We start from the raw sequence: 27900 nt of genomic DNA, 5'->3' as shown, positions 1-27900 counted from the left end.
CAGTCGAGTGCGTGGCGGTTGCGCGTACGCATGTGTCGCGCTGCGCCGGAGTGCGTGTCGTGTCGTTACGCGGACCTTCGATTTTGTGTTTATCGTTAAATAATACAAGGTGAGTAATTGTAAATTAATAAATATAATGGATTACATAGGTAGTGATTTATTAGAATGCTAAGCACTATTTGTTATTTAAAAAAGGCGCCAACATTAAGAAAAAATAATGCACTCGTATTTGTACTATTATCTACTTTGTACATAATGATAAAAGTAACAACAAAATTTTAGTACATGAAAGTATTGAAACAGCTTTATAAAGAGCAGCATAATAAAATTAATTTGTTAGTAAACACATTATTATTTGATGGTTTGGATGCGGACCAAAATACGCTACTCTCTTATATTCCGGTCTTCATTCGCATGATAAACCACAAAGTTGAACGTGACATTATTTCTCACGATTTACCTAATTCTTATTGGCTCTCTTTTTAAGCTCCCTCTCACTGTTTCATGCATGATCTAAATTTCTGGTTACTGAAATATTTCTTGTTTCTAAATGTTCCCTTTCCAAAAATGATTTTGTTTTCTTTTCCTCAACATCATTTCATAGCCGTTCAAAATGATTCTCTATTGTTGACATTACATTACTGGTATGTTATTGCTGGTAATCGGTAAATATTTCTGTAAAGCCTTCTGTTTCAGTAAAATTGCTGTTTGTTTTGAAGTACGTATGTTACATCCAAACCTGTGAGTGATTTTTGAAGGAACATCTTAATTGTGTTGTTTATTGTTTTGGATACATGCGACTTACTTTAGTAGAAATACTTTCACATTAAACTTAACTGTAAATCGTATTATATAATATGACTCTATATTTAAATAGGTTGGGGCAAAACAGTTTATACCTTTTAATTTTTCATGTCAACTGTTAAATCAATATCAATATTAATCGAAATAATCGAAGTGCTTCGTTTCGCGTACACCAAGAATCTAGCTATCTCATACATTGCGACTTGAAAATTGTATGTCATATTTACACAAAAAATATGAAAGTAAATAATATTAACCGCAAGCACCCGTGAGCGTGCGCAGTGCACGGATCGGCCATTTGCCTTGCAATGTTCAAGTCGAGCTTTTCTAGTTTCCCGTTCTAAACAAGTGTCCAATTGTTCTTCTTAAACTCACAATCACGCAAGGTTTCGTATGGGGCTTTGAAATCCATAATAAATATGATTTAAAAGATCCCTTAATCTTTATTCAAATTCAAATTCAAAAATGTTCACATGAGCAATGTCAAGCGGGGAGGCTCAAGTATAAATACCTATTGTGTTCTTCCCGTCGGTATCGAAGACACAGGTAATTGTGATAAATTTAACAGCGACAGTTGATTTGCTGGTGGTTCCTTTAGATTCTTCACGGAATTCTTCTGTTAGATTCCCTTCCCATCTATTCTTGTAGTGAACAACGAGAGACGCATTGTTCTGTTGCAAACAGAGAACTATAACAACTAATGCTGAGGACAATATTTATAAGTTCCAGCTTATTTAAATTAATTGTATCATTGACGTGATTGTCATATATTATGTTATATGTATAATGTATATGTATAATACTTGAAACGGTTATGGTGTACATTTGCAACGATGATGCATAAAGTTAACAAAAATATAAAGATGAAGACAAACGTGTGATGTGTCGGGGGGCGGGGCTGCGGGGATTACGGCGTGCTTTGAATGACTTCTCCAAATTGAACTGTCACATGTGCTTTACGGAGAGATTTAAAGTTGACGAAGTGTGGATGTGATGACGAATTCGAATTTTGGGCCGGAGGAGTAGTTTGAGTAGCTACGCTACGTCGATGTAGTTTTACTGTAATTTTTCCATAAAATATATTTAAAAGTATTCTATTTATGTATTTCGGTTACTAAGATTTTTTAATTTCACATGTTAGGATAAGAGTAGCAAATGGATATTAGGCAATGACTGTTGCTCACGAACTAATTTCTATTCGACATATAAGGTCCCAAACCTGCAAACAGGGATCGATAGACGGGCTGTTACTAGTGGGGCTTAACCAGTTGTTGTTTGTTAATGTTGTTTAACGCATCTTCCGGTCAGAAATATAGAAAACGTAAACTCCATGTGTATATTAATGAAATAAGAGTTGTTCAGCTATTATATTTTCATTTCGAGGATGGTGATGATGGATGCGATATAGGGATGGCGTAACCTTTAGTGAGGTTGAAGGGACACCCGCACGACGCAGATGCGACGGCCGGAGGACTCGGCTAACCTTTGCGCGGTATTCCGGGCGCGCTATTTGCGGCCTACGATCGCGTGTACAAATAGCCGCAGCGTAGACCGCTATAAGGTCTAGAGCTGACGCACCACGTCACGTACACACATATTTAAAAGCTTGTCTAAATAGGGGTCATGTAAAATATATGACCATATTCACCGATAAAATTAAAGTATTAATTGTGAATAAGGTTTTCATTATATTCAAATATAAGATTTTTTTTCTAATCGCAAGCTAATTTAGAAGTTACTTATTGAGGGACACTGCTAGCTGTCGTCCCTTGAGCGACATATGGAATCATTCGCATTTGTATACATTGTTAGTTAGCTAAGCACCTGTCGGTAGTTGGCAACGGGTGGCTCACGGCTGTAAATCACAGCGGGCGGGGCGCTAGTGATCCGCGAGATCAAAGCGCGAGCCTTCTTCCAGTTGCCACTTACCTCGCGGCTGCCGTGTTGCGGCCGCACAGTTTACGCGTAAGCAAGCGTTAAATAGCTTCGAAGTCAACGAAAATCCTACAAAGTTGCAACTGAACTATTTTAAACATACTCATAAAATATATTGGTTTACGATTTAACTCGAGACACATTGTTCTAAGGAGAATAAATCTAATTATGTCTACAAAACATACATACATTTAACCCCGCGTCTATGGTGCGTCTATTTATTGGGTTTCAATTAGCTATTTGATCGAATCGAAATGTTGTAGTAGGTACCTATTACTATTGTCCCTGTAGTTCCGACTAGACTAGAATAGGGCTACGGTATCCCCTGCCTGTCGTAAGAGGCGACTAAAAGGGGGCTTCCGGGGTTGCGGGCGGCAAGAGTGGGAGCTCGAACCGCCCGGCCAGCGGCCCCGGGAAGGACGACGGTATGTGTGGTCGCATACCGTCGTACACACCAGATGGTGTGGCGAGCGTCAAGCTCACCTGGGCGGAGGCCGACGGGGCAACGCGCTAAGAGGACTCCGGTTGCGTTCCTTTGGAGATCCCGGAGCCCTCTACGCAGCGCAGAGGACGGCCACCGGGGGGTTTTACTGCGGTAAAAATCTCACATAACCCGGCGTCGCTCCCACGTTGTCGGGTACCTTTTGAAGGTTTCCCCTCGATAATAAAAAAAAAAAGGTACCTATTACTATTAGTCACACCTGCAGAAGCCATTTGAAATGTAAGTAGTGGTGCTACGTGTTTACAAGACCGAATGGGAACAGGACAATAAAACGCCTGCAAACTACGAATATCTCGAATGCTGAGCGAGTCGCTTGATCTTTATGAGTTTTAAACCCTTTCTTAGCCTCCTCTTGTTTGTATGTGGCACGAACTATCGACTCTGCAATCTTAAGTTTTATAGATTTCATTAGATTATCACCATAAAGCTGAAGAACAAACAAATTAACGTGCACGTTTTCGCAATTAGTCTTTAAGGGTAGTAATATTTTTGGAACGGTCAGTATATAAAAAATCTATGGGTCTACATGTCATTTTTGTTTTATTAGAAGGCGTTATATCTTCAAGCATGTATATTATAAAAACTATTACGTAAATGTGTACATGCAATATTAATCGTGGGGTCACCGTGTCTATCAATTCAGCGGTGCGCGCGCGCAGGGCCGTCCGCGAGCAAACAAACATTCCGTGCGTTTATGTCCTGCCGATCCCCATTTGTGACTTCGATATCGACGCGTTTTTTACGTTCCGTGTTTGTATATTTTTAGCCTCCTCTTGAAGGCATTAATTTGACAAGTTACTTTTATGACTAGAATTTCACTCAGATCGTAAGTGGGTCTAATGTAAATGACCCTTAAACCTCATTAAAGCTGTTAGTACTATTCAATATTTCACAAATTATGACGTGTGTCTCACTTTTTACCACTTAAAGTGCAATTACAATAACGTAATATAACAGTTTAAAATGTTATCCCTTATCGGAAGTCATTGAACATTAATAGGCAATAAATAGGCGGAATGTAGTCCGCATGTGTCGCCTGCAGCCGCCGCCGGCGCGGTGCCGCAGCCCGCAGCGCAGTCGCTGTCACACGACCAATTTTGATTATTCTGTTTGTTAAACTACGTTTTTTATAATATAGGAGTAGCCGACGAATCCAACTGATGTTATCAACCCCAGATAGGATTAGATATTCCCACCTGAGGTCGGCCACAGATGCGCCGCTACTCCTGAGGACTAAGCTGGAACGCCTCGGAAAAGTATGTCTCCCTTACCACACCCTTCAAACCAGAACATAGCAGCGCTTAACACTGTTGTCATTAGGTAGAAATAGGTGTGGCGGTGGTGCCGCCGGAGTCGAACCACAAAGGGTTCTACCTCCTTCCTCGTTCGTTCGTTACTTTATACTAACAACAAAATATATAATTACTTTGAGTCTGACGTAGGTCTTTATATTGTTGCAGATATTTCATGTGAAGGAATGCGCGTGATGCAGAATTTAACTCGAGAATTTGTTGCTGTAAAATTGATCTTCGGTATTTCAAAACAAGAGTAAACGGCACATACACAGAGATACAAAGAGATTACGAGGTTGCAGGCATTCGTAATCGTGCATCCGAGTGGAGCTAATCAGCAACCAAGGAGTCTGGACCATATTACGCTGTATACACAGTGACCATACTAGACTGACCAGTTTAGTCCAGAGTATACTGTCACCGTAATGATCATAGGTGTAAACAGACTGCTTGTGAAGTAATGAGAATAGCAACAAACTCGTAAGGCAAGCACATGTGACAGTTTGTGCAGTGAAGTGAAGTGTTAACAGTACTTAGTGCATCATACTGTGGACGGTGGTACCGGTGGCGGCGCGGCGGGGATGCGCGGCCATGTGTGACGTCATGCGCGATAGCGGCTTACTGCTGCTGCTGCTGGCCGCGCTGCCCGTGCTCGCAGGTAACAATACTTTATTATATTTTGCAGAAAGTAAGGTTTTTCTATACTGGCGTCTCTGTTGAGTAATGATTCCAGGTTTTATTGATAGCTTGCAAAATAGAGTTCTATCCATGAGCATTACTACGGTGGCAATATCACTACTCTGAGGTATAGAATGTGGTAGGGTATATTAATGACGCTATGCAGGTCACTCGGGGTTAATAATCTAGAAATTCATTAAGAAACTCATAATTTAAATCAAAATCGTCAGTTTTAAAGATTTTTTATATTCGGAAATAATAGGACTAATGCTAAAACTTAATGACATGCTCTATGTTGTTTCATTCCAGCTATAATTACTCGTAGTTAAGTACTTCCCTACAAAACTGGTGCACACATGTGGAAGTCGGCTTTGATTTGTTTTCTGGGAATCGATTACTTTTTCCGATGTGAGTTGAAGTCACGGTTGCAAATAGCCTCCACGGCGGAGCAGATGGCGTCGCCGACGTAAGTGCCGTCCGTTTTGCTCCAAACAGTTAGCAACATCGATCTCGATCTTGATCCAATTAAATACGCAGCTTTCATCTAATTTATTATACCTGTCTTCAATTTATTTTTACTTTCATCGCAAAATTTTCAGTTCAGTTCGTTCTTCTGACATATACCTATGTCTTTGTATTGAATATCAATATATGACAATATCAACAACTCAAGTTTGCGACACATGTTGATAAAATTCGTCAGAAAAAATAAATATTGAATTTTTCACCGTTTTGTTTCCATCAGTTTTGTTTAAAAATAGTTCTAGTTTTTTGGCCGGTCAAATTCCATTTATCGTCCGCCTACATACTTAATGTAAATTCCTCGCATTTCATACTTTCAGCATGACTGAGACCTTCGCGGCGTGAGTCAGCAGGACAGATGTTCCATATGGGTTCACCAATCTCGCACACCATTTACATTTTTGTGTTAAACAAAAAGTCCCAACATCAAATTGCAAACGTACTACGGATGTGTGGGGGACAGCTTCCCAAGAAATCTAAAATAAAATGTAATACGAACTGGATGTTCGTTCGTGGTATTTTCCTTTCGGGCGTGTTGCAACAAAATCCGTTGACACTAAATCGATCGTTTATTTGAAATTAGGCATGAGAGGCGAGGGCGGCCGCGCGCACTCACACGAGTACATCCGACGAGCGCCAGAATTCCCATAAAAGCTTTTATTGGAAGGGAGCAGTGCGTGTGTTCGCGGGCCGCCTGACCCATTGCCGCGGCAACGACACTCATCCGAAACAAACAATAATTATTATTAGAATGTTTCAATCCAGAATATTTAATTAACATTTCATTTATTTAACATATTAACTGAATTAATTTTAAACACTGTAGAGTCGTGTTGAAGTCTTCTAATTGAGGGAAAAGCTAGAAAGAAAATTTTATCAACACTTCTTTTCAAAATTCATATCGATAATGATTACTAATACTATAAATCCGAAAGTAACTCTGTCTGTCTGTCTGTCTGGTTGTCTCTTCTTCACGCCTAAACTACTGAACCGATTTTAATGAAATTTTGCACAAAGATATTCTGAGATCCGAGAAAGGACATAGGATAGTTTTTATCCCGGAAATCCCACGGAAACTAGGGATGGCGATCTAAGATCGATTAATAGGAGAATCGATCTTTTGGACCAAAAAATCGATATTAGTAGGGATTGAATCGTAAACTATACATTTGATCAAGTGATGATCTTTAGCAAAGTTGTTGTCCATGAGCCTACGAAGGTTTCAGAGTTGGTACGACCAATTTTCACCAGATGGCGCCACTGTCATTCCAATGAAGGTACGAATTTTCAGTTTTATGTATTTTAGTATGTCCATATTATTTTCTTTTAAACGCGGGCGAAGCCGCGGGCAAAAACTAGTAAAAATTAATTCTCTTAACGAACACGTATATACATTGTAAATATTAACGATGTAAATTTTATTCCGATGTTGATTGTATTAAGATATGGCATTTCATCATTCATCTTTTTTGAAAATCTACTTAAATGATTGTACATAATAATAATCGTAATAATAACGTTTATTTACGAAAACAAGGACTACAGGTTACCGGAACTCAGCGTAAGTCGCGAAACCATAGGTACACGACACTGATTTTCAGTCCTGTCCCGGTATGGAGGTAACTCGGACGGCTGCCTGTGTGTATATTTATTTTCATTCTTGCTTTTTGGGATATGCTTATCTATTATCCTATGAGGAGTATCAAAATTTATTATATTAGTATGAACATAACACACATACACAGTCAGCAAGATTGGACTTTATACCTACCGGACTCTCATATGGCCGCGTATGCGTTTGCAATATGGGGGGTAGGGATTATTCGGGTCTCGAGGGTACCCTCTTTGCTCGGGCAAATTCTCAAGGAGGTGAATACCCCCCGTGATTTTTTTAATATTCTTTCATAATAATATAATATTATTAATAATATCATAATATAATGAGACAACATTAAAATTATACCAAACCCCGCTGATTAGCGGGGGGTACGGGACACGCACGTACATCAGAGCAAAAGTGAAGGTGTCACAGTGTGGTAGCTTCGTCGGCTTGTCGCGTGGTGTCCGCCACTCCGCCCCTAGAGCCGGTAGAGCGGTGTCACGTGCGCGGCTATTTTTGTGTTGGCTCGCAGGGCGTGCTGTGTATTCGAAGTAAAACATCGCAATTTTGTTCCGTATTCGTAATAAACGAGTAATAAGTGCCAAAGTGCTCGCTAGTCGGCCGCTCTAATGTAGCCTGCAACGTTAAACTCTTCGCTAGCAATTGTAATCCACACGTGTACGCTGATGTATGGGCTGTTAAATTGCTAGTGTTTGTGCGTGGAGGAAGGTCGTAAACGTGATGCCTATCCGGTTTTATACGAGCTCTTGAAGTAGCGCTGCCTAACATACGCGCTGAATCATGATTTATAGTCCAGTTATGTAGATTATTGGTAAATATCTGCTGAAATACGGGACGTGTTTGGCGAGTATAGGTTAAATAAATCATCGTAAAACAATACTGGGTTTCATAATGCTTACATAGAAATATTATTATAATTCTAAGAGGTCAGGCATATTACAAATTCTAAACTCTACTATCTTGTGGTTATTATTATATGTCCTTTAAATTGTATCTAATTTAATACGTATATTACAACAAAGTATATGTGGAAGATCAGTACATCTATTGATTTATTTTTGAGAAGTTTCTTTGATGTTTACGCTACTTTGTGCGGTCAGTGGTCCACATCGCTCGGTTCGCTGCATCTCTTTAATATTGTCGTTACCGTATTCTCGTTATATAAATAATCGGCTGTCACACATTGACAGATGGAGATGAGCGCGCTGCGGCCCTGCGCGCGAGGGCTATGACGATGAGGGACGATTGTTTGAATTGCATAATCCTCAACTATTTATTGTGCGATAGAATTAAGCAAGGCAGGCAATAACTATTTCTCTATTTTGTTAAAATTTTTTGTCCACAGGTCCGTTTAGTTTGCCTGTTAAATGTTTGGTTTATTTATGTTATGAATGTAAAGTTTTAGGAGATGTGTAGCCAAGCAACCCTATCAGAGTATAGTGTTAACACTCGGAGCGCTCAATCCCGAACACGTGTAGCCGCGGAGCGCGGATCATTCTGAACATTGATATATATCATACATACTTGTAGCGGTAATGATAGGTTTACTAAATTTGTGATGAAACAAGTTTTAGGTGATATATCTTATGTCTTATAGGTAATCCTATGCTTATGTAATGTATTTATCAGGTTTACTGACGCATTTGGCTTGATGATAATGTACGCTTGGAGTTAGTACTAAGTAGACTAGAGTACTTTTTTAACATGATAGAATAGAAATAACATACAGGAATTCAAACTACCTGATAAAGTGAGTTTCCCAAACTATGTAAACCAGCTATCGGTATGTACAAATACGACAGGTTATTCATTATTTAGACTTGTTACGAGTGATTTGTTAAGGCAAAAATAGGCTTTGTTTTGAAGCGTCCTAAAGCTTTTTAGAAATACTACGAGGAATTTCACTTCTTACTACGTAAGTTTATTTTTATTTCCGCTAAAATGTTGACATTGCTAGCACAGGAATAGAAACAGTGAAATGTATCTACGATTAACTACCAACATACATAATAGGAGCACATCCTACATATGTGAGTGGATACTATTTGTAGTAGAATGTGTAGTATGCTAGATGGTGTGTGAGCGGGCGGCGAGCGCCGAGCAGCGCGCCCTTCACCGGAATTTGCAACCTTCCGTTCCATTGTTATCTGAAAAAACCTCGTGAATAAATTCTTAAAACCGGAAAATTGTTCCGATTTGTGTAGTAATTATGAATTACATTCACTGGCATCCAAACCACGCCCATTGCGCATAGTAACAAGCATAATTTCCTATGATTTGTCACGAAGCAATGGTGTACAATGATGACCCACTTAACAAAGGCTTCAGTATGGTACATTTTGTTGGGGTAAATTAGCCATTTACCACAAAAAAATGTATGGCGGCAGTAGCGCCGCCCATGAACATCTGTAATCAACTATAGGATTACATATTCCTACCTAAGGTCAGTCACAGATGCGCCGCTACCTCTAAGGATTAAGCTAGTACGCGTCGAAAATGTATGTTTCCCTTACCACCCTCACCACTGTTATTAAGCAAAAAGGTGTGGCGGTGGTGTCGCCGGAGTCGAACCACAAAGGGCTCTACCACCTCTAAAAGTACAACAAAAAATAGGAACCATTTTTAGTCTTATTGTTTAAAAGCCGTATTATATAGTAGGTATATAAGTTTATTGCAAAATTTACTTCTTTTGAAAATAGAAGCAATATCTGAAACTGCGTGCGTGAAATGTAAACTGTTATTATTGGATCGCTCAGTAAGATTGACACGTCAGCGCCGTGTTTCTTCCGTCACGCGGCGAGTTGGCGAAATAGTTGATATGGGGGAATGGCATGTGCCAATGATCAAAGCGGCCCATCGGCGCGCGCTGCCGCAGTAATGCAGTGCCAGTTGCCACCGAGAGCTGTAAACAAACATCGCGATTAATGTCCGTGGCAGTGATGAGTCGATAGCTCCTCACTCGCTACTCGCCATTAGCGCGTCACCTAACAATGGCCACTACTTCATTGGAACGAAAACGGCACGGCATGGCACCGATACTGTCAGAACTTCTGTTACTTCTATCAGTGCCGGCCATAAACCAGCTGTCACAAGCGTGCCAGTTGTTTTTACCTGATGTGACATCACAAGAATATATTTTGTGGCACTTTGTACGAGCAAACGGCTACAAAGTAAGAGTATCAAGCCAACTATTTAGTTGGCTATTTGTTGACCATTTGGTCAAAGAGTCCATTTTAAGACCCAAAAAAAATTGATAGCTTTTATCCATACTAGGCAATGAATCGATTTAGCGAATAATTCTCAGATTATCTTGATGGTTAAAAAATATGTCTGTTGTGCCGATGCCGTGTCGTGTCGTGTCGTATCAATGAAGAACAACCCAATATTTGAACGGCAACATGGCTTTGGCAACTCGGCAGATGCTCGGATTGTGCTCCATTTAATTGAAACCCTATTTTAGCTACAAAAATGGGTCGCTAGTATCGACAAACTAGATGATAATGTCTTCATATCGTCAGCACTATTAAAGTGTTTAAAAGACTGTTGCTCTTGCTGTGTTTAAAGAGGCAGTATTTCAATGGTAGCAATATCGTAATAGAAGTAACATATGTATTGTATCTATGAGTAGTTAAATTTTATTCCCATCTGAATTACTCGTGTAACCGCACGGTGTAGATTAACTGCTTGTTTAGAGGTTACTCCGTCCTTTATTTTACTCATTAGACCTTTTTTTGTAATATAGGAGTAGCAGACGAGCATGCAGTCCACCTGATGGTTAGTGGCTACAGCCGCCCATGGACATATGTAATCAACCCCAGATAGGATTAGATATTCCTATCTGAGGTTGGCCACAGATGCGCCGCTACCCCTGAGGACTAAGCTGGAACGCCTCGGAAAAGTATGTCAACATTGCTGTTATGAGACAGATATAGATGTGGCGGTTGTGCTGCCGGAGTCGAACCGCAAAGGGTTCTACCACCTTGAAACGTTCATCTATCTATTTTATTTTCATATTTCAAAACAGTTTAATAATAGTAGTAAACGTGGGGCTAATTTAATTAATTATATTTTAATGTGAACTAAAGATAGTAAATTGAATTTTTGTGTATTTTGTAATTTGTATGTTGCAATTTGAGTGTCTCTAAACTAATAAGCCAAACAAAAAACATTATAATAGATGGAGTAAAAATAATGGATAAGTTGATTTCAATTCTAATCATTTGGATCTTATAGAGACCGTGTTAGGCGCGCCCCGGTGTGTTTACAGTGTGGCGCCTATTCAAGTGACGTTTTAAATAAAAATGGCGTCGGCGTGCGCGGGCCAACGGGTTTAATTGAGCCCTTTGATGTTCACTCCGCGTTGTGCAAGCACTGGGCAGCTTCCATCTTATTTGTTTGTTTCCCTGATTGACAGCTCTACGATATTCCATCGGATTGTTCTAACTCTTTGGTAATTATAGTCCTCGTTTGAGCTGTACCTCGGTATCTCTGCGATCAAGGACGGTTATCTGAGAAAATCAGGTTAAGAGCTGACGTTACGTTTTTTAACGATCTAGAGAAGAGTAGGGAATAAGAATTTACTCTGAAGGAATAAGAATTTATTCTGTAGAAACCAAGAATATTTCTAAGTACACACACTATCAATAATTACTTTATTCAATTGATCTCTTACAATATTTAATTATAGCATTGCATTAAAAAGTATTCTGGTATCGAGAAAAAAAACAACATTCAACTAATTATAGTATTTAAGTAATATTTGCGTAGAAACGACTTGCTAGCGATTGATACTACATACTAACTACATAACGCTCTGCTTAAGAGGCACAATAAATATTTTATCATGATATTAAAAACTGTAGCTTTATAGCATAATGTTACACTAGGATACTATGGGCATGTCCCTATAGTTCCGGGACCAGAATAGGGCTATGGTATCCTCTGCCTGTCGTAAGAGGCGACTAAAAGGGGGCTTCCGGGGTTGCGGACGGCAAGAGTGGGAGCTCAAACCGCCCGGCCAGCGACCCCGGGGAGGACGGCGGCATGTGTGGTTGTATATCGTCGTGCACACCAGACGGTGTGGTGCCAGAGCGTCAAGCTCACCTGGGCAGAGCACGACGGGGCACAGCGCTAAGAGGACTCCGGTTGCATTCCGTTATATATCCCGGAGTCCTCTACGCAGCGCCGAGGACGGCCACCGGGGGGGTTTTACTGCGGTAAGAGTCCCACATAATCCTGTGTCGCTCCCACGGCACCGGGTACCTTTTGAGGGTACCCCCTCGTTAACAAAAAAAAGAAAATAAGGATACTATGGGCAACTAGTCTATAAAGACGTATATAACGACAATTACAAAAACGCTGGGAGCTAAAGTAAAGTGTATATTGACGATTTCTTGTATGATCAACAATGATTGTTGTTTTTAGTTTATTTATTGAGGTAAAGCAAAATAAATTTTAAGTTTAATTTCTTATCTTATTTTTAAGGTACATAATGTGTCAGAAATCGAGCCTTGAGACGGCGTTGTAAAGTTAAATCGCGCGAATGTGTCAAGTGTCAGCGTGACAGAGTTATAATAGAGTGTATGAGTGACAAAGGGCGCAGCTGGTAATTTGGTTATTAAAGGAGGTACATTGTTCGGAGGCGCAGTCGGTGGTCCCGCGACGCACTCGGATGTCTAATTTATTAAACTCTTATAAGAACACGTGCTTAATTAGACTAAAAGTTTAAGTAGCTTAAGGGCATGTTATTTTCAGCGTAGGAATACTTTATGTTATAGGATATTTATTTATTTATTTATAAATTAATTATCATTGACTTTTATAATATATTTAGTTACTCCTGTGATATCGTGATAAATTGGCTTTGCTAAATCAGCAAAACTTTATGTATTTTTTGCAAATGTACGAAATATATATATATATATATATATATATATATACAGTGAAACCTGGTTAAGTGAGACATCAAGGGACCTGCAATGTCGTTTCACTTATAGAGGTATTCCACTTACCCAGTGTCTCAGATATACAGGTATAAATAAATATCTGTCTCATTTACAGAGGGTTCCATTAATAGAGGTGAGAATACAGGTTATTTCAGTTATACAGGTGCGATCATTAAATAAAATAACGTGTTATGTATGTAAATGAGTTTTAATAAAAAAAATATTACTAAAACTGAAGGTAATTGAAGCTCAAAATTTGTACTTACGTACTTGGAATTACGTGTGGAATTTGTGGGTAGAATAAGAATGAGTAAACAAACAATGTTATCTCAGTTACAGAGGTTTATGCATATAAAATTTACTCGCTGTCTCAGTTATAGAGGTAACTATGATGATAAATCAAAAGAACAAATCCCAGATATAGAGGTTTACCTCGTCCCACTAACAGAGGTAATTCAGTGCCAAAGTGTTGGGACCTCAGCATTAGTTCCAGTTATGGAGGTTTCTCACTTATCCAGGTCCCACTTAACCAAGTTTCACTGTATATATATATATATATATATATGTATTTTTCAGAGCTACACCCGCATAGCTCTCTTTCCTCGGAGGCGCCTCATAATATAAATATTGTTATAGATAAAACGTTAGCAAGAATTCGGGTGATAAGTTTCCTCGTTATAAAGTCGCAGTAACTTCCATAGTAACAGCGGTTCAGGCCTATTGGGCCTATGCCAATTAAAATGCTTCAAGTAAAATATAACGATTTTAGGATATAACTGGTAATCGGTAGTGGAACTTGTGTTAGTTTGGCGATCCGGTGTTATGTTTGTAACATTATATCAAAGGATTTATATTTGATTATTATTTAAAGCTTAAATGTCACACATAATAATGAAGATTGACAAAGAGCGAGGGTGACACAGTTGGCTATTATCGCCGCCGGTGGTCCGCGCTGCACATGGCGCCGGTGCCGCAGCCGCACTGCCGGCGTCGACGCCGGCGGGCCGCGGCCGGCAGCGCTGTGCTGCGGCGGCGCGCTGCGGGCTGCGAGCCGTCTTCTATTTCGAGCTCATTATTGACATGCTAATGACATTCCCTAAATTAAGATAGGCGGTGCGCCGCTTTATCGCTCCCAAGTGATAAACTTGATAATTGCTTTATTCTGTGTATGCGTTATATATTTCCTGTCTACTTATTAAAATCGGAGACACGAATGTATTATAGAAGTTGCTACTACCATTCTGTATACCTGTAAAAATGTGAATGGTGGACGAATAAATTAAATGTTGCGTTTTTTTTTAATATGACCATCATATTAAATATTATGATTGAAGCCCACACAGCTCTTTAAAGATATGATAGAAATATTGATGGATAACCGGATTAAGAATAGTAATCAGTAACTATCAACATTAAAACTGTAGGATAATAATATCCAGTGCCTATACACCTATCTTTATATAATAAGATTAAAACTAAATAATATGTGAATATCGCTTTTGTATCAAACTGATATTTATACTTAGACAGCAGATCTTTATTCTGGCTAGGCAAACCTAAAGATAAGGAATACTGAGTAGAGCTTAGAGTTTAAAGTAGTATTGTACGTATTAGATAATTGAAGATGTTAATGTAATTCTTTACAATAATAGTGGCCTCAATTTTTTTATAAAGCTATATTCTCGTTAAAATAAAATATTATAATATACAAAGGAAACTTTTTGAACTAGTGGGCAATAACCGTAGTCTTAAATTAAAAACGTAATGCCCCGCGCTGGCGCCGCTCCACTCACGATTTGTAGGCATTTTCCGATTGCGATATCATCTCGGATCCGCTCAGGTTCACAAGCTTTTAGAGGCGAGAAAATATAATATTCACAAACATTAAATTACTGTAATATATTATGCGGAAACGAACGTAAGTGTGAAGCGGCAGGAAATAAACTTACACGAGCGGTTCACTACGAGAGCGCTGATTGAGCGGAGTGGGCGGCGTGCGCGGTGCGCGTGTAGCGGTGTGCGCCGCTGTGCGCGTGATGTGTGTCATCCGCGTATAAATATACATATTGCGTAGTTGAAAGCCAGAATGTTAATACGAGTACGCGTGCCGTGCCTCCCCCGTAGTTTTTCCCTCCAAAATTTATATGTGAATCTACAGCTCTCACCACTAACACGCCTTCAAAACGGGGCGTCATCAGGGAAGTCGACTCTACACCGATTTGTCGATAAGCAGTCGCTGTTTGAAACAAACAATTTTTGCGTAATAAAGCAAACGGATGATTAATTAAAACACATTTAGTTTGTGGGTAAATATTTAGCGGATGCATAAAGTTATTACAGCATGTCGTGAGCGCGCGGAGCGGTGCGGCGGCTGCGGCCGACGCTGCGTTCATAACATTTGAGTAATAACTATTTTATAGTTTACAATATACTTACAACATATACACACAAAATATATTATAATAATTTTAACGTATACTTATAACTCTAATGATAAAATTTTCTTATAGAATTAATATTGTTGATTGTACTATAAACTTTTTAGTAAGCTGGTAATGTAGTTCTCATATTACCATTATCCGTTTCATTTCCGTACTGAGTAGAGCTTCTTTTATTGTTTTCCGAATTACGTACAGTTAAATATTAGGTTAACTTATTCATGAATTCTGTTTGTTCAGGTACCCAACTAAAATATTTTTTAATTTAATTTCAAAATCGTTTTGAGCATTCGCCAGCGCTGTGTCGTAACCGCGGAGGTTGAATAATGAATTCCGACGCTGCTTCCGGCCACGCTCGTACTCCGATTATAAATAAAAATAAACAATATGTTGTAATTATTTGCGATGCAAATATCATTAACGGTATACATTTACGGGAACGCGAATTCCACCGGAAATGTTCGGAAGCTGCCGCGCCCCGCAAGCTGATGCGTCACGTATGCACGTGGTCTAATGTTGTTATGTTGATGAACAAAAATTAAAAAATAACGAGATACCGAGCTCCTTGTTATTATAGACTAAGAAATTGGACATTATAGACCAATGGTCACTTTTTTTTTTATTTGACTTTGCTTTTTGCTAAAATAGCAAGCAAAGTCATGTATAACAATTGCTGAAAAGAATTAATTTTGCAATTCCATATAATTAAACATTTATACTTACAAATCAATTTCGAAATAAGATAACGAGGAGATAATTTACGAAATTAATCTCCGTGGAAATGGACCGATATAAATCAATTCGGACGTCGACGGAGCGATTGGCCGAATAACTTGTAGCAATAAACAGGCCATTAGCGCAGCGGCGAGCTGTATCGCTCGGCAGCCGTGAGCCGGTACTGCCGGGGTTCCTGTACGACAATACTACACCAGTTGTAAGAGCTACCCTTAGGTTACCTTCATCAAACCAGAGTAGAATAATCTAATGATTTTTGGGTATATACTCGTAATATAGAATTGGTCCCGGATTTTGGTTATATTAATTGTGTACAGCTTCAAATTATACTTATTCGATTTATTTTAGGGTTGAAATATCTAATCTCCTCTGGAAATGTGAAGGATGAATTTAGATTTAAGTTTCGATTTCAGCGACTAGATTCAAATTGGTCGCGACTTGGAGTGTTTTCTTGGTATCCGCAATACAGGGATAAATTATCTACATGAGGCTGGGAGGGTAGAGATCGTTATTTTTTTATAATGGATGACGAACACGACTTTTCATTACACATATTATAAGATTTCATTTGATGTATTTCACAATGTAAGGAAATGCATGTAGCATGATTGGTTGACAATTGCATTGACAACCCTTAAATCTAGTGTGTTGCTAAATTGAGTTGCAATATCGCAACCCTCGTCATAAATGCGTCGTTGTATCGTGAATCGTGATGCATTCAGTGCAAGAATGTGTGGCATGACATGATTGTTCGGTTTTCGCGTAGTTAGCGTGGTTGGGTGACGTCACGGCGCTCCATTCACCGCCCGCGCTCCACACTGCTGCCGCTGGACACATTTGGACACTTCCGCCGCTTCCGATTCGCGTTTCATCCCACTTGCTCACTTTACTCGCGATGATTCGCACCCAACGGATATACTATTTTTAATCGGCCATCATCTGGCACACCGGTTGGGGTGCCTGATTATAGCGAAAGATTTATTTGAAACGGGGATCACCGGCCTGAAAGATAATAAAATATTCTGATCTTTTAATACGCGCATCACAGTTCGGAGCGAGCGTAGGTTTAATGGCTCTTTCCACTATCGAGTTCCCCTGCTTGCTATTTCCGAATTATGAATTCCGAAACACATTATTTTATTTTAATATAAACTCAAAGTATATTCTATAGTGGGTATATTTATTTAGAAAAAAATGTTTACTTGTCATTTTTGTGAGTAATGTAGAGATCTTAAAATATAAAACCAATGAGATTTTTTCTATTAAATATCATATACCTATTAATGTTGTTTATCACTAAATTTGGTGTATAAGGAAGGTAGCCGCGAACGAAAGCTTTTACAGTTTATTGTTAGATTACGATACTCAGGATTTTTTGATTTAAATTATTAAAAACTAAACATATTCGATTACCTCATACTCTTACACTATCATTGTTTATTTATGTATAATAACAACACCAGTAGTTTATACCACAGTACAAATCCTTATACTGTGTTTATACCAACGTTCGATAATGCCATCTGACTGCTAGTATGGGGATTTTACCAGTGTTAGTTCGCTACTGATGGTACGTCGCCGCGGGGGTTCGGCACGAGGCAGACGCTTCCAATAAATAGTGTATCGTGCATTTGATAGATGGGGTTACTGGCGCTTTTTGAAGCTACTATCAAGGCTAACTAAAATAAAAAACAAAAGTAAGTTTTGTATTTTTATTGTAATAAGAATAGTATTGGATTTCAGTGTTATTGATGTTTTAAAGGGGTATCATTGGCATACGGGCGTATTTGTGTGAAACTAATATTACCTATTTCATGTTTGTTGAGAACAAAAAAGCTTAGGAATAAAGAGTGCTTACAATAAAATTGTATGGGAAAGAATATGTTTTAGATTTTTTTGTATTTTTTTAAGATAGGAAGAGATAGAAGGACATTGAAAAGTTACATTCCATATTTTGTCACTCCTGTTTAGCAGTCTTGTTAGATCGGGCGTGATTGTGGTGATCTAAGGATCTTTAATTAAATTTAAATAGTATTTATAAATGAGAGATTTATAAAAAAAATCTCAAATTTATGTGAAGTTTACCAATACGCACTTGGCCAGCACGGTGGACTATGGCCTAATCCTTTTCATTATGAGAGGAGACCCGTGCTCAGCAGTGGGACAGTAATGGGTGATGATTTATAAGTGATGGTATATAATATGTATATTAACCCATGTGTGTCCTTGTATCAGGCGGCGGCGCGGCGGGTGGCGCGGCGGGCCGGGCGGTGCGAGGCGCGGCGGGCGGCGGGCCGGCGTTCGCGGCGCGGCAGCGCACGGCCGTGCTGGCGCGCGTCGGGGACTCCGTCGACCTCTCCTGCAGGGTGCTGCGCCTCGCCGACAGAGCGGTGAGCATGCTTTGCTACATACTTTGAAGGTGGTAGAACTGTTGTGGTTCGTCTCCTGGGGCACCGCCGCCGCACATATTCAACTTAATAACAGCAGTATTGAGCGCTGTTATGTTTTGCTTGTAGAGTGGGATACTTATCCGAGGCGTTATAACATATGCAAGAGAACTGTGACGGGTTGACACCCCTACATGACTGTAGGAATTTTATTGTATTTGTGGTTGACAACAGGTATCCATTGTCGGCTTTTGCCAGTTAGCATCATATTCTCCCACTTACTACTACTTCTATGTTGTAAGAAACACGCAAATTATTATTGGTATCCTTAATTGAGGCCCAACATTTGTTTTAATTCCACCAGATAGTGTCAGGGCTTAGTGACAGGGAGGATATAAATGACAATAAAGTTAAAAATCGTAGTCCTTCCAAATAATGCTTGATTCATAAGAGACGTATTATTAAAGTGTTGCCGCTGGTCTGTACCGGTTAACTACAAGTACTCTACCTGCCTCTGTTGTAGTGGGTGGGTGGTATGGAGCGAGTAGGTAGGTAAGCTAAGCAGCATCCAATCAGTTCCCAATTAGAGCGGAGCTTTGAGCGCCTGTTGAGATGGCGGAGAGTGCGGCGGCCGTGATCAATGTGTCTTCGTTAATAGTTCCTGTACTTGTATAATGGGCTACAACTAGCTATACTACTTTGAAATGGAATATTGTAATACCTTTTTTGTTTACGAGGGGAAAATTGTTAAAGGTGTCGATATTGTGGGAGCAACACCAAGTTATGTCAGATTTTTCCCACCAAATCGGAACTTGGTATTCACATATTGTCGTTCTTCCCAGGGACTCTGGTCGAGTGGTTCGAACTCCTACTCTTCCTGGCCGCACCCCAGAAGGCCCCTTTTAGTCGCTTCATACGACAGGCAGGGGATACTGTAGCTCTATACTGGTCTCGAGTGCACTGGGACAATATTGACTACATTGCAAACTACTAATTGAAGTTTTGCCCGCTAATATACTTGCGGCTCAGTCAGGCTGTAGAGTACTTTATACGCAAAGTTGTAATTTCTGTTGAATTCTATAAGTATGGCTTGTCTATAGTAATATTTAAACAGTGGTATAATATTAAGGTTCTCGAAACATCGCCCGTGAATAGGAAATAGCGAGTAGCAAAGTATGGGATGGCGGTGGTGTTTGGTGGGTAGCGGTGGCGCCACGGCTTCCGCGAACTGCGGCGAGTTCAGCGCAATTGACGCCGCGGTATAAATACCCAAGGCCAATGTCACAGAGCTTTGTTGGGGCACTGAGGATGTCCGCTTGCCACCGATGTATCTGGGTAACACGTGCCAAATGAAACAATGACTCAAAATATGACAAAGTGATACATGTACAAATATTTAATCGTTTCTTCAGTAGCTATTTTTTGATGTCGTTGTAAAGATCAAAACATAGATTGGTGTAAAAAGAAGCTAGTGGCATCTTGAGGTGAATGAATGGGCACACGAATCATAAAAATGAAAATGCTTTATAACTTTTCAAATAAATTTGAAACATAACGTATGCTTCAATAATAATATCTTGTAATGGTAATGTACCTAAGTGTGTGTGCACACACACGCACTTGGGTACATTACCGTGCCGGTTACACACACGCGGTTAGTACTTATCCCTGGGAGCACGCATCTCTGGATTTTATAGAGCTGTGTGTTAAAGCGGTCACCTGCGCAAAGTACTTACGAAAATAAACTATTTGAATTGGGGACCCGGTGGGATGACAGAGGCACGAATCGACGTTAGAAAATGGGACGCATTCTAGTGTTCGCGAAGGCCGCTTAATGCCGTTGAGACTAATGTTAAACAATTACAATTTACAATAAATTGTAATTGTAAAAGTAATTGACATTAAAATGAATTTATATATATACTGACCAAATATTATAAATTTATATATATACTGATCAAAATGACCATCCATATAACGCAGTTCAAAGTTTCTATAACATCTTATATCACATGTTTGATGTCTGTATGCCTAAGAAACGCCGCGGGAAAAATAATGAACAACGCTATCCGGTCTGGTTTACACAGGACATCATATTAGATGTAAAGCGCAAACTTAAGTTACACGCAGCCTGGAAACGCAATAAATCCCCTGAAAATTACCACCTTTTCAAGGCGCTCAGAGCTTCTTTAAAGCACAGAGCTACTTTAGCTTATAATGACCACCTGAAGAAAATTGAAAATAATATATACAGGAACCCCCGGGAATTTTGGCAGTATATTTCTTCCTTGCGATCCAGGGGAGGTTTCGAACCAGTAGTTACTTATCAGGGTAAATATTTTTCAGGAGTGGCGGCAGCCGAAGTCTTTGCGAGATTCTTTGCTAGCGTGTTTTCATCGACTGCACCACATTTAGACCCTATAGCGTGTGGAACTGACGACGTTAGTAAAAATAGTAATTACATTAACATATTTGAGTTCACCCTATCGGACATTTACCACGGCATTGAGAAGCTAAAAGCGAACAGCTCTATCGGACCTGATGGTGTCCCATCTGCTATTTTTAAATATGTCAAAAAGAGTATCTCCAAGCCGCTCTGTCACATTTTTAATGTTTGCCTTAAGACCGGCACATACCCTATGCAATGGAAAACATCTAGAGTTACGCCGATACCGAAAACCTCTAATAAGTCCATGGTTGAAGAGTATCGTCCTATTGCCATCCTGTCGTCGCCGGCTAAGATATTTGAGAATGTCTTGCATAAACACATCTACTTACAAGTCGATAAATATCTCTCAAATGAGCAGCACGGATTTAGAGCTAAACGTTCAGTTGACACCAATCTTCTGACCCTGACAAACTACATCTCTACAAAGCTTGATCGGGGTCGGCAGGTCGACGTTCTCTACTTCGACTTTAGGAAGGCATTCGATAGAGTTGACAACGATATCTTGCTAGCGAAACTCAGTGCAATAGGAATTGCTCCTGGCCTGCTGAAACTGTTAGCTGATTATTTACGTGATCGACAGCAGTATGTTAGGTTAGGTATCTACGAGTCTTCCCCCTACCACACGCGTTCAGGAGTAAGTCAAGGCTCGGTATTGGGACCTTTACTGTTTCTTATTATGATAAACGACCTTCCGGCGGTTCTTAGGCATGCAGAATGTCTTCTCTACGCTGACGACCTCAAACTATATGCTCAGATACAGTCAGAAACGGACTGCCTAAAACTCCAGGAGGATATTCGTGCGGTATATGAGTGGAGTATCATAAACAAAATGGAGTTTAATTTATCTAAATGCTATGTCATGAGTTTTGGTCGAGCGCGGCATCCGGTCATCTTTGACTACAAAATCGGCAATACCACCATGCCCAGGACCATAATAATGAAGGATCTGGGTGTCACATTCGACCAAAAGCTCACTTTTCATGAACACATTAAGGCCATAGCCAAGGAATCCTTCCGACAGTTGGGATTCGTCCTCAGGAACTCCCGCAGTTTCAAGACGGAACGTGTTGTGAGACTTCTATATAACACACTAGTCCGAACCAAACTGGAGGCCAGCTCATGTGTTTGGAATCCTCATGAGCCTACTTATGAATTGATACTAGAGAAAGTACAAAAAGCGTTTCTCAGAAGTCTGTACAAGCGCAACTTTGGATATTATCCGCTCATGTATCCTACAGCATACCTTCTAGGATGTCTCAACTTTAATTCCCTTAAGACTAGGAGAGCAAACATACAGTTAATGACTGCGTGCAAAATTTTTCGAGGCTTAATCGATGCGCCAGACCTGCATAACGAGCTAGCCAAATTTTTCACGCCGGATAATTACTATCGAAGCCGGAAACATAAACTACTTGCCGTACCTTCTAGCCACACAGTCGCACATGCCAATTCGCCTATACCTCGTGCCCTCGCTGGTTTGACAAGTCTTCTAAACGCATATCCTGACTTCGATCTATTTGCTGACGGATGGCAGGAAGTTTTAAGTGTGTGCCTTAAGTTTACGGATAAATTCTAACCTCCTACATTCTCAGTTGCTTTTCTGTAAATGTAATGTAATATTAAATTTCGTACTGACATAGTTTATTTAATTATAATTAATTATTGTTTTTCTTATTAATTCTTAAATGTTACTATTTTATTTAATTTACTTTCAGCTATTATATAAATGTTTATTCTATTTAATAATGAAATCTCCTGTATTATGACATTGAATTTGACATGTTAATTAGTGTAATTGATTAATGTATCGTTCTAATTAACAATAAATAAATAAATAAATAAATAAATACTGAATCTACGTCAGCATTTAGCCTACTATAATTACATATTTTATAGTGGTAATTTTATTTAATTGTGGCTCTTACTTAAATCCGTAAGTCTCAGTCATTGAATGATTTTTTTTTGATCTATTGAAATTTCGTGTTTTGTTATTGTTGTTCAAAATCGTAGTACACGGCATGTAGGTGATGTAGCGAGGCCGGGTGCAGCGGGTCATCGACTCGCGCCCGATATAGCGCGCGCTTCCGGACGCGTAGCGTGGTCAGCGCTTTTCGCGGATAGCGTAGCGCCTGCGTAGACCCGCTAATAGCTACAAGCTACTTTGTTTCGAGCCACGTCCTGCAATTTACCAAAATTGACTCGGTTTAGGTAAACTGGTTTGCAAACCGGTTCGTCTAAACTTTGATTCGGTTTAAATATTTTGTGGTTTAACGCGTCGCTTAGCAGGACGACAACGATCCCACGATGTAGGGGCGTGCGTATTTTAAAATTTTGCCTATTAAGCATGTTTCGGGATAAGAATTGTTTCAATAATAAATAGGACAGTAATCCGCATGGCGATAAATTCAATGGGGAATGCCAGAGAATTCGCGTGCGTGTCCGTGTGTTGTTCCGGGAGCGGCCGCGGCGCGCGCCAAATCTCTTGAACTCATTACTTACAAATTTCTTCGTTGCTTTGTAAATATCATTTGGACGGAGTTTTCGTGCCGGTTGCTACTCGACCTATCTGCTCTTACTCACTATTGCGTGACTGGAAATATGCCACAAATATGTAAGATTCCTTGGATAACGAGATTTGATAATCTAATTTTATAATTTTATTTTGAGTGGAGTACTCAAATAGCATTATTTATTATTATCAGAATTATTTAAGTTAGGAACGCGAGTCCTATTTAAATTCGATTACATATTGTCGGTCACTGTACAACCTATTCGCTATTAGGTGGACTTTATGATATCCGTATTAACTTTTATAATAAACGTCTACGGTATCTTCGTTTCAGGTGTCGTGGGTGCGCTCCAGCGACCTGCAGATTCTGACGCATGCGGGGATGGTGTTCACGGCGGATTCGCGCGTCACTTGCGTCGAGTCCTCCGCCCCTCTTCCTCCATATGACCCTTACGGCAACGAAGACCAGTTCGGCGTGCCAGATGACGTGACGTCGACGGAGGAGCGAGCGGCGCCGGGGGGCGGCACGGTGCACACGCTGCGTATCGCGCGGCTGCGGCTCGCCGACGCCGGCCGGTACGAGTGCCAGGTCAACACCGAGCCCAAGATGAGCTTGTTCTTCAATCTCACTGTTACTGGTAAGTTTTCTCCTGCGACAGGTACGATGTATGGAGCAGTTGCGGAGATAGCGTAAACTTATCCATTACATTGACTACGATGGCGATAATATTTGGAACTTTTATTATTTTACTCCCTTGCGATACTGCTGTCTGGGCTTGTGGTAAAGAATTTCCTTGATTTTAAAAATAACAATAAAACGGTTTAATATAAATCTATGAAACAATTAATCTATATCAGAAACACTCCGATGGAATGTTACATTTTAGTTTTTTTGTGAGTTTTTATAATTCCTGAGGAATTATTTTTAACACATTTAAAATGTGGTGTAGCAATTTAGAAGGCACGTGCAGAACATTGTACGTTCTATAATTTTGTTGGCAACACGTAGGAAGTGTTTAATGAGATAAGTGGGTGGAAAGTTCCAAAATTCTTGACACCGGCACCAATAGATATCCTTCCGGTACTGAAATAACTTCAGTTAGAGCCAGGTGGGGCGGGTTATTTTCGCTGCCCGCGTGTGACTGTGATTGCGTTTTATTTGCAAATTTTATGTAGTTATGGCCACAAAAAGGTTATATTTACAAAACTTCTTATCCCAAAAGCTAGGTTAAATGTGGTTGTCCGTGTGAACCAATTGAAGACACTTTTTAATGTGTTTGAATTGTTCTGAACACAATTATAATTTTTGTCGTTTGTGTTTGCTTAGTATTAGCATGTGTTCATTGTGGCAGGCATGTATGCCTACACAGTCCGTTGTTATTTTTATTTCATGAAACTTTGTCGTGTACAGAGTCAGCGCTGCCGACGGTGGTGGTGACAGTGGAGGGTCCGCGCGCGGTGCGCGGCGCGGCGGGCGGCGCGGCGCGGCTGGCGTGCGGCGCGCGCTACGCGGCGGCGGCGGGCGGCGCGCTCGACGACACGGCGCAGGCCGCGCTGCCGCCGCTGCGCATCAAGTGGCAGCACGAAGGGGAAACCATTGATCCCCTGGTAACCTTCGCGACTATATATGGCTTTTCTCTTTTGGATAATTTCAACTCGCTTGCATGTAATGCCATTACGTTGGTGTTTAAATTATTCAGCTTACACAGGAACACATTCCAAAAGAGTTTAAACTTGGACCTTCGCTTTTATGGTAACTAATATGATACGACGATTTCCATTTGTATTTCGCAGTAAATATTGATAATTTTATACGGGTTGCTTACTTCATATTGAATACGCAATATGATATCCGGATTTGGAAAGGTGTTTTTTTATTTAAAATAATATGATTTTACACTACAGTATATTCAATTCTATTGTTTCATATTATTTTGTACCTTAACAATAGTTTTAAAATGAAATGTATAAATGGGCTATAATGACTGTTCGTGTGTGCAGAGCGATCGCGGCGGCGTGTCGCTGGACACGGAGCGCTGGGCGGGGGGCACGGCGTCGCGGCTGACGCTGGCGGCGCTGAGCGCGCGCGACGCGGGCCGCTACACGTGCAGCGCGGCCGGCGCTGTCGCCGCGCTGCAGCTGCGCGTCGGCGACCACGACTACCCCGACCACGACTACACCGACCACGACTACGGGGAACGAGGTGAGAGGCTTGCGTCGCCCTGACGACGATGTGCATTCGTAGCTGAGTAGCATATCCCCAGATACCATTTCTATATTTACGAACGACACGAACTTTTTAAATAATTTAAAGTAGAATATTTACGTTACAAATTTTGACGTGGTACATGCCCACAGGCCACAATACAAGGACTTTTGTCGAGTCTAGACTGTAACCGCGTTCTGTCATCAAATTATTTGGGCCGTTTAAAATAACTAAAATATGTATGTTACAAATCAACCGAAGGCCAACTGTTAAATAATGATCGGGTGATATTTTCACTCTCATTGTCCTCGTAGCGTGGGTACGATAAACTCTTGGCATCCCACGGCATTCCCCGCGTGCCAGCAATCTGTACTCCGTATGACATGTAGATAGGTATACCTAGACAAGATATTTTGTTTTAATTGAAACATTTAAATTTGTATTACGAGAGTTTTCATTAACTTTTGATGTGATTTTAATTACTCAGGTTCCAGTATACACGTTATCTTTGTAAAATATTTAGCAAAATCTGTTTTTGATGTCATAACTTATACTTACCATCTTTATATTGAGTAAGCCCGAATGAACGCAAATGGTCAGTGCTAATTAATTGTGAAGTAAATATGATATTTGCAAAAACACGGAAACGTATTTTGGCATACGCATCTTTGGCACAGCGGTTACTCTAATCTTAGGATCCGGTGCACTGCGTGTTATTTGTGGGACACCGAGAATAACTTCGGGCTATAGAATAAAGAAATATGAATACACGTCCCTTACATAATAATTTGCAGAACACGTTATCAATGAATATTGAATAGAGATTTACGCTATTAGCAAAGGAAAATAACATTACACGCACTTTAAAATTTAATGGATTCTTTCATGGAAGTTTCCTGAAAATTCGTTTGTTGACCTTTGAGTACTATTAGCGATGACAGAAAAAAAATGAAACGTTTTGGCAGTTTGTCTAATTACCCTCTTCATAAATATTTGCTGAAAATATTCAACGTTAAAATGCCGGCAATAAATACCATATCATTATAAAAAAGGTCGATTGCTAAGATGTAAGCAATTTTGAAAATATGAACATGATTTAAATTTCATTGTTAAATATGCACATAATATGTTGATGCCAATTTGTTCCGTTATGTAGAAACATTTCAAGTAGAATTAGTTGTAATGATCATGTTTGTGTTAGGGTCGGTGCGCGGCGGCGAGATGCAGCGCGACGAGGCGGCGGCGCGCGTGGCGGCCGGCGAGCGGCCCGCACCGCGCGCGCTGCTCGCGCCGCTGCTGGCGCTGCTCGCCGCGCGCCTCGCCACGTGACGTCACCGCCACTGACACACCCAGCGCTGCTGCTGACACGTCGAGCACTGAACTAGGCCTACCAACGTCAATGCCGCTAGCCCCATGAGTGCCATCAGTGTCGTTACTCCCACTAGTGCGCCTAGCGCTAGTGTAGCAACGTGACGCACTGCCATCCAATGTTGTTATGCTGACAGTGTTGCCGGTTCCGCCGTTACTTCGAGTATCGTGATGCACTACCGCCACTGTTAGTAGTGCCGCGTAACATTAGTGACCTCAGTACCACTAATGTTGCGATGTGGACTCTAGTGTCATCGCAGTATCTCCACTGCTACTTGTGTCGCTAGTGCCATCAGTTATCAATGCTGCAACGTGACGCGCCAGGGTGAACGCCTGTGACGCCATGTGACATATTGCCGCCACTGCCACTAGACCTTCTAGTGCTGTTAGTGCCGTCAGTGCCACCAGTGCCACGTAACCTTATGTTCTCTGTATATATTGCGCTGCTCCTGTAAATTTTGTAAATACCCTATTTATAGATCCGCGATGTAAATAAATACCGATAGTGA

General features: G+C 40.3%; 1 protein-coding gene across 1 annotated transcript; it reads left to right on the top strand.

Annotated features, from left to right (window-relative positions):
* On the top strand, positions 1–27900 carry LOC140749099 (uncharacterized). Its single transcript, XM_073082122.1, has 7 exons — positions 1–109; positions 4702–5191; positions 18708–18862; positions 24152–24455; positions 25229–25425; positions 25819–26020; positions 27225–27900. The coding sequence occupies exons 2-7, from the start codon at positions 5125–5127 to the stop codon at positions 27350–27352; spliced, it is 1053 nt and encodes a 350-aa protein (XP_072938223.1). The 5' UTR covers positions 1–109; positions 4702–5124; the 3' UTR covers positions 27353–27900.

This window comes from Epargyreus clarus, unplaced genomic scaffold (genome assembly GCF_041222505.1).
Source record: "Epargyreus clarus isolate Ecla_fem2 unplaced genomic scaffold, WU_Ecla_fem_2.2 ptg000017l, whole genome shotgun sequence".
NCBI classification, from domain to species: domain Eukaryota; kingdom Metazoa; phylum Arthropoda; class Insecta; order Lepidoptera; family Hesperiidae; genus Epargyreus; species Epargyreus clarus.
Note: the sequence above shows the minus strand (reverse complement) of the source record. Positions and strands in the feature narration are given on the sequence as shown.